This window comes from Ranitomeya variabilis, chromosome 6 (genome assembly GCF_051348905.1).
Source record: "Ranitomeya variabilis isolate aRanVar5 chromosome 6, aRanVar5.hap1, whole genome shotgun sequence".
Classification (NCBI taxonomy): Eukaryota; Metazoa; Chordata; class Amphibia; order Anura; family Dendrobatidae; genus Ranitomeya; species Ranitomeya variabilis.
The window spans coordinates 488,438,760-488,455,357 of NC_135237.1; the positions used below are offsets into that span (position 1 = coordinate 488,438,760).

The following is a 16,598-nucleotide window of genomic DNA, read 5'->3' on the forward strand; positions in this document are numbered from 1 at the left end:
AGCTTCCCGGTGTTTGTTTCAGAGTTGGAAAATGTACTTGTGCCCAGCTTGTTTCTTCAGTTTTCAATGTCTGGGCTGCCACAGGCGGAGATGGCTGCACTGACAGGCTCCAGACGGGCCATCTTATATGTGTCTCTGTTAGCAGATAATAGTGCCGCACTGTAGGGGCCTTGCTGTGTGAGCCTCTCTGCGTGGATATCTCTATGTGGGCCTCAGTATGTGGACATCGCTATAGAGACATCACTATGTGGACATCTCTATGTGAGCCTCGCTATGTGGACATCACTATAGGGACATCGCTGTGTGGCCCTCGCTATGTGGACAGCTCTGTGTGGGCCTCGCTGTGTGGGCCTCGCTGTGTGGGCCTCGCTGTGTGGGCCTCGCTGTGTGGGCCTCGCTGTGTGGGCCTCGCTGTGTGGGCCTCGCTGTGTGGGCCTCGCTGTGTGGGCCTCGCTGTGTGGGCCTCGCTGTGTGGGCCTCGCTGTGTGGGCCTCGCTGTGTGGGCCTCGCTGTGTGGGCCTCGCTGTGTGGACATCGCTGTGTGGACATCGCTATGTGGACATCGCTGTAGGGACATCGCTATGTGAGCCTCGCTATGTGGACATCTCTACGTGGGCCTGGCCGTGTGGGCCTCGCTATGTGGACAGTTTTATGTGAGCCTCCCTATGTGGACATCGCCGTGTGGGCCTCACTATGTGGACATCGCTGTAGGGACATCGCTATGTGAGCCTTGCTATGTGGACATCTCTATGTGGGCCTGGCCGTGTGGGCCTCGCTATGTGGACCTCGCTATGTGGACATCACTATAGTGACATCGTGGTGTGGCCCTTGCTATGTGGACCTTGCTATGTGGACATCGCTGTAGGGACATCTCTATGTGAGCCTCGCTATGTGGACATCTCTATGTGGGCCTGGCTGTGTGGGCCTCGCTATGTGGACATCGCTGTGTGGGCCTGGCCGTGTGGGCCTCGCTATGTGGACCTCGCTATGTGGACATCACTATAGTGACATCGTGGTGTGGCCCTTGCTATGTGGACCTTGCTATGTGGACATCGCTGTAGGGACATCTCTATGTGAGCCTCGCTATGTGGACATCTCTATGTGGGCCTGGCTGTGTGGGCCTCGCTATGTGGACATCGCTGTGTGGGCCTGGCCGTGTGGACATCGCTGTGTGGGCCTGGCCGTGTGGGCCCCGCTATGTGGACATCTCTATGTGGGCCTCCCTATGTGGACTTCGCTATGTGGACATCGCTGTAGGGACATCGCTATGTGAATATCGCTATGTGGACATCGCTGTGTGGGCCTGGCCGTGTGGGCCTCGCTATGTGGACATCTCTATGTGGGCCTCCCTATGTGCACCTCGCTTTGTGCACCTCGCTTTGTGCACCTCGCTGTGTGGACATCGCTGTGTGGTCCTCGCTGTGTGGTCCTCGCTGTGTGGTCCTCGCTGTGTGGTCCTCGCTGTGTGGACATCGCTGTGTGGTCCTCGCTACGTGGACATCACTGGGGATCCAGCTGGTCTTTTATTAGTGATTCTGGGCACAGTCCTAGAACAGTTCTGTACTCATGCTATTACTAGGCCGGCACTAATGTTCTGCTTACACAGATCCAGGAACATCACAGTGAGGGATATCTGCAGTGGTGATGCTGTGTGCTCAGGCTTTGTGGCGCGTGGCGGGGAATCTGCTGTGATCTCTGAATTTGGGACAATTCTCACTTGGTGACATTTGCAGGTCTAGGGGCTCCATATTTAGATGACAAACTGTGTTGGTTTTGAGGGATAGGGTCAGAGTTGGGCACACACAATTTTCCACTCACCTGACCTCCTGCTTTCTTGAGTGAAGCTTCTTAAAGGCATCTAGCCAATATTGGGGTCCCTTTAAAACGCAGTTAGCTGGCCACATACTGTATTTATACTGAATGCATCTTTCACATAAATAAGAACATAACTTTTATGTCCGACTGGACCGAGCAAGAAGTACAAAACCATTCTTCAGTCCTGATGGACATCAGACCACAGTAGTCAATTATTGGCTGCAGGAAGTACAGAGAGCGGCTGGGGCCAGTGATTGGCTGCAGCAGTCACATGTCTGTTCAGATTTAGCAGGAAGTACACAGACCAGCTGGGGCAAATGATTGGCTGCAGCAGTCACCTGTCCGTCCAGAGGGAGCAGGAAGTACAGAGATGAACAGGAGACATTTGTATCATTGAAGCTGGAGTCTAGAAAGATTGGTAAAGTGAATTTTACCAATTTTAATATTTTACTTCATTCTGCGAGCTGTTTATTTTGAAGTGGTATACACATGTATAAACCTATCCGAAACGGTAAATTATTGTAGGATTGATTTATAGAGTATAGTGAAATAAGAAAATGAATAATAGATGTGATACATAACATGCCTTCCGTCTTTCATACTGTGTATTACATGTACTGTCCACTGGGTGTCGCTCTTTACCCTAAACTTGCAGATGTGGTCATCCGGATAGGGAGTGGGAGATTATTTTAAAGGCGGAATCTTTACGAATCCCCCTTGTATCCTGACCAATAATAGTTGTGGCTTATCATTAGATTAAGGCATGTGAGATGGCTTGGGCTGTCTGGGTGGTTGGGGCCTGCTTACGAGACCCCTGCAGAAGAATGAACAGAGCAACTGATATGTTGGATGTTAAAGGTTGCAGCTTTCCTCACAGACGGCACAGGTCCCCGGTCCGTACCATGGCTGCTGGTGGAGGAGCAGTGACCGGACCAGTCCATCAGCCTCCTCCAATAGAAAACCTCACATGGAAATGCTTTTGTATTGGAGGAGGCTGATGGACGGGTCACTGCTCCTCCCCCAGTAGCCATTGTACAGATTGGGGACCTGTGCTGTCTGTGATGGAAGCTGCACTAACCAGAGCAGGAGGAGAACCTGTCATACCTGTATAATAAATGTAAGGAACCGTGTCCCCGACACATCTGATAAATAACGATAATGTGGCCGCCCTCGTCTATTCATTCTGCAGCCAGCAATAGACGGTGTGAGACAGTGCAACATTCTTAATAATACCCATTTGAAAAAATGATTTTTAGCCCCAATTGCAAGTATTTAAGTAAGAAAAAAAAAAAGTCCCCAAATGTGGGAAACCCCTTCATCAATGTCTCAGTGGGCTCCAGGTGCGAGAATTCCTTATGATAGGAGCAGTATCTGTGACTTTCTTCCCTATACAGAGTGTATGAACCATGAATGCACCATGATGATATAAATGGTGGGCGAAATCAATCTGCTTGCTTCATTCTTCTTTCCGGTGTGGTTGTAGTGCATGCTCTACTTGCTTTTGACAGCTTGGCTTTCACTAAAAGCTTTAGACGCAGAGATCATGTCATGGGGATTTTCATAGCACTGTAAAGTTCTAAGGGTTTTCTACTACTGGTATATCAATGAGCTAGTCTCTGGAAAGATCATTAATATAAGATCAGTGGTGATCCGTCACCTCCCCACCCAGTCCTCCGTTCCCAACACTGTTTCGTGTCCGCTGCCTACAGATCAGCTTTTCTCATTCGTCTCACTGGAGGACACAGAACCATGGGATAGTCTGCTGCCACGGGACGCTGCCACTATTATTGGAATTTAAATAAAATTGTCTCCTCCCCGGCAGACTATACCTCGCCTGCTCGCATCAGGCTCTTCACTTTTTGATACTTCCGTTGTCTCCCACTGACACTATCTGAGTCTCAGACCTTTTTTAGGCCTTAGAGGCCAGGTTAGGTGTTAACCTTTTTCCTTTTTCAGATGGATTGCTTTTAGGGTAATTTTGCACTCTGTTTCCCCCAAGTAGCTGCAGTGAGTAGAGTTGAGCGAATTTGATAGGGTCCCTGCTTATTCGGCATGCATGGAGAGCCCAACACACATGTGCTGTGACAGTGACACAGCCACGACACATGCAGCTGCGGCGCCGGACAGCTGATCAGCCGGCACGCTCCATGTATCCGGGTTCCCTCTGCAGCTTATTCGGCAAGTGCTATAGTTTTCCGAATAAGCAGGGACCCGATCAAATTCGCTCAACTCTAGCGGTGAGTACAGGATGTAATTTTTCAGTGGTATCCTCTCACGCCAGGAAGGCTAGACCACATACTTTGATGCAGTCAGCGATCAGGTCCCCGAACAGTGGTTTATAAGCCTCGTGGTCCTCTGCCTGCCCAGCCACAATAGCGCACGTGTTCCAGAAGATGGAGTCTAGGAACATCTTATTGTGTGGCCAAGACTAAAGTCCTGCAGATATGGTTGGCTTCGGCTGACTGTCTAATGTCTATGGGGTGCCGGCTGACTGATGGTTGGGACAGATGCCTAAAGTGCGTATACCAGAGGTGTCAAACTGCATTCCTTGAGGGCCGCCAACAGGTCATGTTTTCAGTATTTCCTTGTATTGCACAGGTGATAATTTAATCACCTGCACAGAATGATTCCAGCACCTTGTGGAATGCTAAGGAAATCCTGAAAACATGACCTGTTGGCGGCCCTCGAGGAATGCAGTTTGACACCTCTGGCCTATACGATTTAGGACTGCTGATTGCATTGTTCTCCCGTAGATATGCTGGCGGGTCAGTCTGCGACTGTCTCATAGAGAACACAGAAGCACTCGTCTGAACCAGCACTTCTGTGTATGTGAGGTGATGATGGACTGAAGCATCATCATTCAGCACACAGCCATCTAGTATGTATGGCCAGCTGTAGTCATAGCAAGTGCACCTACTCAAATTTCATTGTAGGCTAACTAATTTCCCCATGTTCTGCAGTCAGAAGTTTACGGATGTAATCGCCTACAGGAAGACTTGGAAGGGAGTCCAATAATAACAATGTGATTAATTCAAGCACCAAGGGAAAACCTCGTGTTTATTGAATCCATCTATTCGACAATCCTATCTTTCAAGAAAACTTGTTTGGTGTGTAGAATGCCTTAACACTAAACCTTGGAGCGATTACTAAAACTAAACAGGCGATGACCTTGACCTCCCTGTAATTCTGCGGGATCATGTAGTGAAACAATCTGCATAGCACAAACCTGTGGGAACACCGGGATTAATCATGTTCTGAACCCTTCTGGTACTTCTGTAGAAGACGGCTGAGGAGGACAGGTTGGGGTCAGGGTTGTAATGGTTGCACGTTTCTGCTGTTGGCATCACTGTTTCTCTGCCAATTCAGGTGATTGTTGAAAAGATTGCCCCTTCTCAGGTTTTTATCTGCAAATATCCTCAAAGTTGACTGTACAGTCAAGATGAGCTTGTTACTTCGTAGCCTGATATCTCCCTACGCCCAGTGCTGCCATGACTCCCGCTCCCAAAACTAATCCTTCCAATTAGAAGGGTTGTGCAGTGAAATAAGTTCAGTTATCCGCAGAAGTGGTCTGTCAATGCCATAGCAGACCTCAGGCTGAAGGGAGTCCTGCATGCTGTGATGGGACAACGACCTCTGCTGAAAGGGAAGGGCAATGCCTGATAGTCCTGACACCCTGAGGATGAACTATAACCTCCAATTTCTTATATCAGAGAAAAGTTTCTAAATATTATTAGCGCATCCTACATCCAATAATGCTGCCATAATCCAAAATGTGAGTACCAAAGTGGCTGTAATATAATAGCACAAGGCAAATACACTATAGGCACAGAAATCTGTAAATGGTGCAGAACGGACAGCAATGTGAAGGCGCTCTTCAGGATCGACAGTGTGGACCTGTGGAATGGTCACGCTGCTGGTCCAATCTGTGCACCCTCCAATGCTGCCAGCAAAGACAAATTTGTTTCTGGGGGCAGTGTAACTCAATATATCCAGCACTCCGGCCAGTTCTAAAACTAAAAAACATGTCAAAGCTGCGGTGGCTGGTAACCTAAGCAACAAGCAGCGAACTATAGAGTGAAAAATCTCAGTTTTACCCACTAAACAACATGACACAACCCCTTTAAATGCCCCACCTCATCATATCTTTTATCTATATGTAAGGTCAGGCCCATACATGTTGGATTTTTCCACTACAATGAATCTAAGGCAATATCTGCATGTGTCGCCAGCGGATTTCCTGCAGATTTTACCTGTGTGTTACGCTGTCAGAAGTGTCACCAAAGAAGCTAACTGGACGGAGTCAACAAGACTAGGAGTCTCTAAAACTGCCGTGCCCACTAAATGATTAGGCGATAGCTTGTCGCATAGTGTTGGTAGTAATGAGCATAAAAATTGTTGTTTTTTTATTTTTCATTAAAAAATATATATATTCTCAGTGGATTTCCTGCATGTTTTTCCCCCCAAAAGGGAAATCCATAGTGAATAAAATTGACCTGAGGATGAGATATAAACCATTCCACAGTTTAACTTGTACAAATCCACAGGTAAAATCTGCCGCTTTTCCATTGCACGCGATCGTTAACCATTTACTTATTTCATTTTAGAGGATCGTTAAAGTCAAGAACACCACCCAGCTTGGCGAGAAACCCAGCCCCGGGTCTATCCGCCAATAAAAGGAAAACTTACAATGCAGAAAGCTACTCGAGGTACTGTGCTCCGTTCCCGTTAATGTCGGTTTCTATATCGCAATATGTATTAAAAACAGAAATCTTGCAATTTTCACACTGTTCTCTAGGGTCTTTTTTTAAGACTCTAACTTCCTGTTGTTTTAGGAAACAATACATGTACATAGTACCCATTAACAGAGTCTAAACCTTTTTGTTTTGTACCAAAGCATCCACTGAGCGTGTCCAGAGGTCATTGTGAAGGGAGGGCAGCAGGGTCCGCTGTGACGTCACCTGTTGTGATTGGTGGACCCTGTATAGAGGGGTTATCAGTCATTCTAATCTTGCATCTACTGATCTGAATCTGCTGAAAACTCCTCCTGGAAGGTCTGGAGGTATGAGTTTAGAAAAGCATGAATGGCCACTGTGAAAATTGCAAGATTCCTAAATTTGTTTTTAAATAAAGATGGGGGAAAAAAATTTAAGTTTGGGGATTTTTTTTTTTAGATTTTTTGATGATAGGCTTTCCTTTAAGGACACAAACATTTTTCATCTTTCCATCTTCAGTTTCTTCTTCTCCCCTTATTCAGATATTCGTAACCTTATTTTTCCATATAAAGCCTTCTATTTGGAGCATACAATACTGAGATCATTGTTATTTCACTTTCAGGAGGTGAGATGAACAAAATTAGCAATTCTGGCATAGTTTTTAATTTGTTTTCCTTTTTTCATAACATTCCCAGTGCATGTTCGTTAATTATATAATAGTTTATTTTCCAAATTAAATAGCTTTTTATTGCGAAAATTTGTCTTTTTGAGGAATTAAACTGCTGAGATCTGAGTTTTCTCCACTCCTTTCAGACGTAGCAGAATGTAAGAGAATGTAAGGCCATGTTCACACTAGCAGTATTTGGTCAGTATTTTACATCAGTATTTGTAAGCCAAAACCAGGAGTGGGTGATAAATGCTGAAGTGGTGACATGTTCCTATTATACTTTTCTTCCGATTGTTCCACTCCTGGTTTTAGCTTACAAATCCTGAGGTCAAATACTGACCAAATACTGACCGTGAGAATGTGGCCTTAGATGTAGCTGTTAGTCATGGGCGAACCCGAACTGTAAAGTTCGGGACCCGTACCAAACACATAGTGTTCGGTCACAAGGTCCCGAACACGGGTTTCCATGGGAAACCCGTGTTACAGTTCGGGTCCAGGCCCTGTAAAAGAAAGAATAAAATTAACCCCTTTCTGACCTCGGACGGGATAGTACGTCTGAGGTCAGTTCCCCCTCTTTAATGCAGGGCTCCGGCGTGAACCCGCATCAAAGCCGGGACATGTCAGCTGTTTTGAACAGCTGACATGTGCCCGCAATAGCGGCGGGTGAAATTGGGATTCACCCGCCGCTATTAACTAGTTAAATGCCGCTGTCAAACGCTGACAGCGGCGCTTCCGGCTGGGCGGGCTGGAAATGAGAACATCGCTGACCCCCCGTCACATGATCGGGGGTCAGCGATGCTTCTGTATAGTAACCATAGAGGTCCTTGAGACCTCTATGGTTACTGATCCCCGATAGCTGTGAGCGCCACCCTGTGGTCGGCGCTCACAGCACACCTGCATTTCTGCTGCATAGCAGCGATCTGATGATCGCTGCTATGTAGCAGAGGCGATCGAGTTGTGCCAGCTTCTAGCCTCCTATGGAGGCTATTGAAGCATGGCAAAAGTTTAAAAAAAAAAGTAAAAAAAATGTGAAAAAAATATAAAAGTTTAAATCACCCCCCTTTCGCCCCATTCAAAATAAATCAATAAAAAAAAATCAAACCTACACATATTTTGTATTGCCGCGTTCAGAATCGCCTGATCTATCAATAAAAAAAAAGCATTAACGTGATCGCTAAACAGCGTAACGAGAAACAAATTCAAAACGCCAGAATTACTGTTTTTTGGTGGCCGCGACATTGCATTAAACTGCAATAACGAGCGATCAAAAGAACCTATCTGCACTGAAATGTTATCATTAAAAACGCCAGCTCGGCACGCAAAAAATAAGCCCTCAACCGACCCCAGATCATGGAAAATGGAGACACTACGGGTATCTGAAAATGGTGCAATTTTTTTTTAGCAAAGTTTGGAATTCTTTTTCACCACTTAGATAAAAAATAACCTAGTCATGTTAGGTGTCTATGAACTCGTACTGACCTGGAGAATCATAATCAGTTTTAGCATTTAGTGAACCTAGCAAAAAAGCCAAACAAAAAACAAGAATGGGACTGCACTTTTTTTGCAATTTCATCGCACTTGGAATTTTTTTCCCGTTCTCTAGTACACGACATGCTAAAACCAATGATGTCGTTCAAACGTACAACATGTTTCGCAAAAAATAAGCCCTCACATGGCCATATTGACGGAAAAATAAAAAAGTTATGGCTCTGGGAAGGAGGGGAGCGAAAAACGAACAAGGAAAAACGGCAAATCCCAAGGTCATGAAGGGGTTAATAATAAACATTATAAATATTATACTTACCTGTCCAGCGACGCGTCCTCTCATCCTACTGTCTCCTGACAGCATGTGCTTCCGGGGCTGCTCATTACCTGCCGGCGGTATTCACTGCACTCGGCAGTCTTTGACGTCACCACACGAACACTGCTGGAAAAAGCCAGAGTGCAAGGTTAGGGTGACAGCAATGAGGTTGGAAATGTGGAGCTTTGCAGCACTGTAGAGTGCTCTGTGGATACATGTTTGAAAGATTACATTGTTACCTATAGTAGACCACAACCAGCGCAGCAGCTGGTACAGGGTGGAGGCTTCGGTGTAACAGCTGGACAGAATATGAGCCTGGCTACTGCAGTTATGATAGGCTGGTGAGGGAAGAGTTTCGTGGAGAGTAAACTGATTAGTAATGAGTTACAGTAGTTCAGTAATGAAGGAACAGTTTGAGTTTTTGCTATTTTGTTGGTAAGAAAAGGGCAGATTCTGGAAATGTTTTGAGGTGCATGTGAACTGATCGAATGAGTGTTTGGATATTGGAAGCTTAGGAAGATTTTAAATATCAAGTTTACGTAGGTTAGTAGAGAGAGCAAACACAAGGAGATCAGTTGTGGAGGACATGATGGTAGAGGAAGTGAGCGCTCAGCGGTATTTTGTAGTAATGTGAAGGTGATGTCAGGAGAAGATGTGCATAATTGTGTGCAATCAGCATAGAGATTGTAATGAAAGCCAAAAGTTCTCTCTCTATCTGAAATTGAATCTCTTCTGGAAATCTATCTGAAAAGAAGCGGGAACCTGCAAATGAGCTCTAGGGACCATCAACAATATGGGGAAGGGGGAGAGGAAGAACAGACAGCAAATAATAAAAAAAGGAGTGGTCAGAGAAGTAGGAAGATGACCAAAAGACAGCGTTATCCTTAAAGGGAACCTGTCACCCCCAAAATCGAAGGTGAGCTAAGCCCACCAGCATCAGGGGCTTATTTACAGCATTCTGGAATGCTGTAGATAAGCTCAGATGTATCCTAAAAGATAAGAAAAACAGGTTAGATTATACTCACCCAGGGGCGGTCCCGGTCCGGTTCTGGTCCGATGGGCATCGCGGTCCGGTCCAGCTCCTCCCATCTTCTTACGATGACGTCCTCTTCTTGTCTTCACGCTGCGGCTCCGGCGCAGGCGTACTTTGTCTGCCGTGTTAAGGGCAGAGCAAAGTACTGCAGTGCGCAGGCACTGGGCCTCTATGACCTTTCCCGACTTTTCACAGTAAAAAAAAAAAAAAAGAATGGGCCTGATTTATCAAGATCGTGTGGGACGATTGGCGTACACCTGCGTGCTCCTCGCCACATAGCTTATTCCAGTCCCTACTGGAATAAGATTTGTGGAGTGGTGATCACCTCTGCTCGGCACGAATTTGCCCCATCTCACCCCCACCTCCGCTCTCTGTTGGAATTGGGTGAATATGGCATAAGAATTCAAACAGTTTCAACATTTAATCACAGCCTGGAGTTGCCCCCAAATTATGTGACTTTTTAAAGCTTTTTATGCCAGAATACTGTCATAAAAGCTTTAATGAATCGGGTCCATTGTGTTAATTCTCTTCTACAGGTCCGTACAGTTATGGCATTACTACATTAACTTTTTTCCTTCGTTTTTTTTTAAACAAAAAACTCCCAAAAGTCGTAGTTTGTTTATTTTTATTATTATTATACAAAAAAAACTCCCCAAATTCTTAGTTTGTTTCCCCATATTCTGATTGCCGTACTTTTTTTTTTTTTACTTTTTTTTTCTTTTTTCTATTGGTCGATAGAGTTGCATGAGGGCTATCGACCAAAAAAATCTCAAAGGAAAGAAGCCCACATGAAAATTTGTCATGGAAAACACTGTGGAAAAATGCCCCCATGTAAAATTGCCTCTACTGAAAAGAGCCCACACAAGGTCTTAGTGGTTGAAAGATCCAAGTAGTGCAGCGTGTATTGTATCTGATAAGGGAGCAGTCAGATCCTACAGGGGCAAGTGTAACATCTGTCTAATGTGCAGATAACACAGTACATGGAGTAATCGGCACGAAGAGTCCTGTCCGCTTCTCCAAACTTCTGTCTGCAGAGCTCACAGGAGGGGAGGGGATCAGAGCCAACTCCAAATGCAACAATTAAGCCCCCCATATTTATGGTTTGGCCGAAAGCCTAATGTGTATCTGGGATCCCAACAAATTAGTGTCGGGGGGGGGTTAAGGAACCGGAATGTCCAGTTTTGGACTGCCAGTCTTTCATTTCTTCCTGAGGTAGGATGCCACCAGAGATGTGTGGTAGTGGCTTTCTCATAGAGAACACAGGAAAGCTCAGCAGAGCGAGCACTCTTGTATATAGGGGAGGTGGTACCGGCCAAACAAACACCCAAACCATCGTCCAGGCAACAGATATCTAAGCGGTATGAGAAGCTTTAGACTCAGGTACCGAGCAGTAGGACACAGTTGGAACACAAGTTTATCGAGCTGTATCTGCGCAATACATGCAAGATGCCCATCTGCCATACATGTGCTCTACGGTGGATCTCACCAAGGGGTTTAGAGTTCCTAGGGAGAGCGGTAATATTAGAGATACACTTTTATTTTGTGTATAGTCTGCATGGACATGCCTGTTTTGTGTAGCACACTTTTCAGCTTTGTTGTGTAGACTTTGACAGGATTATACCCCATAATATGCTGAATTCATGTGAATCTCTCCTTAATTTTTCTAGGCCTGATAAAATGGGTTACGATACTGGAGACCACTCTGATGCCATGAATGGAGGCCGCATGAAAACCGGAGATAATAATGGATCAGGGCAGATGACAAAGTTTTGCCACGAGTGTGGCACCAAATACCCCGTTCAGTCAGCCAAGTTCTGCTGTGAATGTGGAGTACGAAGAATGGTTCTCTGAACGTTGTGTGCTACAAAAAGCCAAGCATTACACCACGGAAAAGTAGGCTTACCAAGACTGCTGAAACGTATGGTATCGAAATGACTGGGATAACATAACGCCATGAGAAAACGCAGTCTACGTTGGCAAAGCGGCCTGCAGGTTAACATCTTAGGATCTTCAAGAAAATGAATATATGATTATCATGCTATAATATTACAATTGGCTCTAAATTTAAAAAAAAAAAAAATCTGTATCTGACAGTATCACCCGTAACATTCACTAATGGTTGTGAATACTTTAGTGCAATGTGGTGACGGCAGAGATGAACACTAACTCCGGTGATGGAACCTTGGAAGGGATAACACTGGCCATAGATGGGTCTGATGTCTATGGTGTGGCCAGATGCTTCCCAATGCCCATGGTTTGGGGCAGATGACAGGTTGGATTTTCTGTCTGCCTCTTACCTCCTGTTGCTGTTTGGAAATAACACGTAGGAGGCCATTTTGAGGTATCAGAATGCGAAGTGTTGGCCCCTGTTATCCTGTGTCTATGGCCGGCTTAACAGAAGGGCCGTATATATTGCACTCATAAGTCTGGCACTGGAAGCTTTACTTTTCTATAACTGCATGTTCACTAGTACTAGGGTTGTTCTCAGAATGCGGAGTATGCAGGTCTGTCATTTTATGGGACTCTTTATTAGTTATGTATGCTGCGATTGATGGGCGTTTAGGACTGTGCGGTCTATTTTGTGTTTGTTCTCTGAAATCTACATGAAGGATTTTACCATTAGATCTTAATGTTTTATTTATATTTATTGCTTTTCTATAGTTTCGTCCATTTACAGTGGTTCACTATTTTATTCTCCAATTTACAATCTCACGCTCCATTTTTAGATGACAAAATTCAATTGTATTTGTAATGCCTGCATAAAGATATCAAGGGAAGATCACAATCTTCTGGCACCTTTTGTAACTCCTCTTGTAAGGTGGAAAATCTTGGTTTGGATCACTAGAGTAGATCTCTTGGGAAGTTCTAACATGTAATTTTCATGTCTATGCAATTTCTGCATTCACCCGACAGATCTTGTATAAAAAGTTCTAAATAATAATTAGCTATTGCCACCTCCTTCATTTAAGGAGCTTTGTGTTTTGGCATGGAATACCAATACATATCACCTGGAGGTTTAATTAGTTAATAATCTTAGCTGTGTCCATTCCTTACTTTTGCTATTGGCTTGAGATATCCCCAGATGTATGATGTCCATTGCAGATTAATCAACTTAAATTTTCCAGTTCTGGAGCAACAGGCACTATGCTGTCCCCTTTTACCTTATACTCCCCTAACAAAAGGCAACATAGGACCTAATTGGTCTCTTAAAGTGAACATGTCAGCAGGATTTTGCTTTTTAACCCCTTCACCCCGCGGCCCTTTTTCGTTTTTGTGTTTTCGTTTTTCGCTCCCCTCCTTCCCAGAGCCATAACTTTTTTATTTTTCTGTCAATATGGCCATGTGAGGGCTTATTGTTTGCGGGACGAGTTGTACTTTTGAACGACATCATTGGTTTTACCATGTCGTGTACTAGAAAACGGGAAAAAAATTCCAAGTGCGGTGAAATTGCAAAAAAAGTGCAATCCCACACTTGTTTTTTGTTTGTTTTTTTTTGCTAGGTTCACTAAATGCTAAAACTATCCTGCCATTATGATTCTCTAGGTCATTACGAGTTCATAGACACCTAACATGTCTAGGTTATTTTTTATCTAAATGGTGAAAAAAAATTCCAAACTTTGCTTAAAAAAAAAAAAAAAAAAAGTGCCATTTTCCGATACCTGTAGCGTCTCCATTTTTCGTGATCTGGGGTCGGGTGAGGGCTTATTTTTTGCGTGCCGAGCTGGCGTTTTTAATGATAGCATTTTGGTGCAGATACGTTCTTTTGATTGCCCGTTATTGCATTTTAATGCAATGTCGCGGCGACCAAAAAACGTAATTCTGGCGTTTCGGATTTTTTTCTCGCTACGCTGTTTAGCGATCAGGTTAATGCTTTTTTTTAATTGATAGATCAGGTGATTCTGAATGCGGCGATACCAAATATGTGTAGGTTTTTTTTTTTTTTATTGTTTTATTTAGGATGGGGCGAAAGGGGGGTGATTTAAACTGTTATATTTTTAATATTTTTTTCACATTTTTAAAAACTTTTTTTTTTTACTTTTTCCATGCTTCAGTAGCCTCCATGGGAGGCTAGAAGCAGGCACAGCCCGATTGGCTCTGCTACATAACAGCGATCATCAGATCGCTGTTATGTAGCTGAAATGCAGGTGTGCTGTGAGTGCCGACCACAGGGGGGCGCTCACAGCAGGCCGGCATCAGTAACAATAGAGGTCTCAAGGACCTCTATGGTTACCATCCTGATGCATCGCCGATCTCCGATCATGTGACGGGGGTCGGCGATGACGTCATATCCGGCCGCCCGGCCGTATGCGGTAGTTAAATGCCGCTGTCAGCGTTTGACAGCGGCATTTAACAGGTTAATAGCGGCGGGGGAATAGCGATTTCACCCGCCGCTATTGCGCGCACATGTCACCTGTACAAAACAGCTGACATGTCGCGACTTTGATGTGGGCTCAGCGCCGGAGCGCACATCAAAGGGGGAGACACGGCATGCGCAGTACTATTACGGCGCATGTCGTGAAAGGGTTAATCTACTGGCATTGTCATGTTGGTGTTGTTACACTGATTAAAATGATTCCTCAGGTGAAGAAATCCATCGTGTGGTTCTTGTGTTATTAGTGTTAGAAGCTTTCAGTTAATGATATTCCCGTGATCTGGGGCCGGACTGTAGGCAGAGTCTTATCTTGGTGCTCTAGGCCAGAGAATCCAAGAAGAACCTGCCCACAGGCCGCTCCGAAGCACAAACATGTTCCTCATCATAGAGACAGGTAATGATGTGGAACATGTTTGTGCTTCAGTGCGGCCTGTGATCAGGTCTCTTCTTGGTCTCTGTGGCTTAGAGCATGAAGCTAAGACTGTGCCTACCGTTCTGCCTTGGCGCACGGTCATCTCATTAGCTGAAAACTTGTAAGGCTGCCGTCACACTATCAGTATTTGGTCAGTGTTTTACATCAGTATTTGTAAGCCAAACCCAGGAGTGGAACAAATAGAGGAAAAGCATAATGGAAACATATGCACCACTTCTGTATTTATCACCCACTCCTGGTTTTGGCTTACAAATACTGATGTAAAATACTGACCAAATACTACTAGTGTGATGGCAGCTTACACAAGAACCACAAGACAGATTTCATCAACCCAGGTATCCTTTTAATCAGTATAACAACGCCAACATGACAATGCCTGTAGCTTATGTAAAGAAACAGAGGAAAATACTGAATGCAAAAGTCCAAGATATAGTATTTAAAAAGGTATTTTATTTATTATAACATCGGTAACAACAAAGGTGAGGTAAGAGTGGAAAAAAACTCCAGGGATAAAAAAGGGGACACACCACAAGGGACTGAATAAAAAATATACAAAATGATAGCTAGCAGCAACAAATTAAAGCATAAGTGTAAAGTGCCAATGTGAAAAAGTTGCAAACATATGACCTGATAATATCAGCAAATATACTTAAAAATTGCAAATTAAAAGCTGCATAAGTAAATCAAATGTAGGTATAAAGAACTGCACAAACGAGTGAATATAATGAGTATATGCAGGTTAGATGGTAGGTATCTGCAGGTATAAAGAAGAAAAATCACAAAAATGGGACTAAGGAAAAAAGATAATGATGGAAGGTAAGGATATAAAGTGCCTGTGCTAAAAAAGGAGTGATCAACAATTCATACTGAGGTCATTCATAGTGTACAATTTAATTAACTGAATGTAGGTACAAAAGATAAATGGAATAAATCCTCACATAAATACCTAGAATGCATGCAGCAGGTCCCTTGGATGCACCCACCCCGACGCACGTATCTGCGTCTGACCTCGTCAGTGGGTGGCGACATCCAGAGGGAGTGAGGTATTTAAATGGAGAGCAGCCAATGGGAGTGGGAATGGGTGACCGCACTAGAGGTTACTAGGCGACGCCGCACCACAGATCTACGCTGCCCCCTGTATACCAGCATCAAACACATTGACGGTATACATGCAGCAAAAACCTTCCTTATGTCCGACAACTCTCTGGTTATGATAGATTTTGTTACAGAACTACTTTAATTCTGACTTACACATAATTTTTTCACCGTTAAGGGGTCTTTCTCCCTAAAGCTCCAGGGTACAGCCATGGGTGCGCCATATGCACCATCTTTCACTAACCTGTTCCTGAGGCTGTGGGAGACGTACCTCTTTCTGTCTGACAGATACCAAGAGATGTACCGTGTCCTTTTTTGGACGAGGTACATAGATGATATTTTTTTCATCTGGCAAGGCGCTGCTGAAACTGGGACTAAGGAAAAAAGATAATGATGGAAGGTAAGGATATAAAGTGCCTGTGCTAAAAAAGGAAAATCAACAATTCATACTGAGGTCATTCATAGTGTACAATTTAATTAAATGAATATAGGTACAAAAGATAAATTGAATAAATCCTCACATAAATACCTAGAATGCGTACCTCAGGTCCCTTGGATGCACCAACCCCGACTCGCGTATCGGCGTCTGCCCTCGTCATTGGGTGGCGACATCCAGAGGGAGTGAGGTATTTAAATGGAGAGCAGCCAATGGGCATGGGAATGGGTGATC

The 16,598-nt window shown here is 44.4% G+C and overlaps 1 protein-coding gene across 2 annotated transcripts in view; it reads left to right on the forward strand.

The window, feature by feature from the left end:
* Positions 1–13,651, forward strand: part of ZC2HC1A (zinc finger C2HC-type containing 1A) — a 47,933-nt gene extending 34,282 nt beyond the window's left edge. The window contains exons 8-9 of one of the 2 annotated variants that reach the window (XM_077270698.1): positions 6,420–6,521; positions 11,696–13,651. In XM_077270698.1, the coding sequence (XP_077126813.1) occupies positions 6,420–6,521; positions 11,696–11,879 (286 nt within the window). In that variant the 3' untranslated portion in view covers positions 11,880–13,651. The remainder of the gene's footprint in view (positions 1–6,419; positions 6,522–11,695) is intronic. The other variant, XM_077270699.1, reaches the window with a different exon arrangement.
* Positions 13,652–16,598: the final 2,947 nt, after the last annotated feature.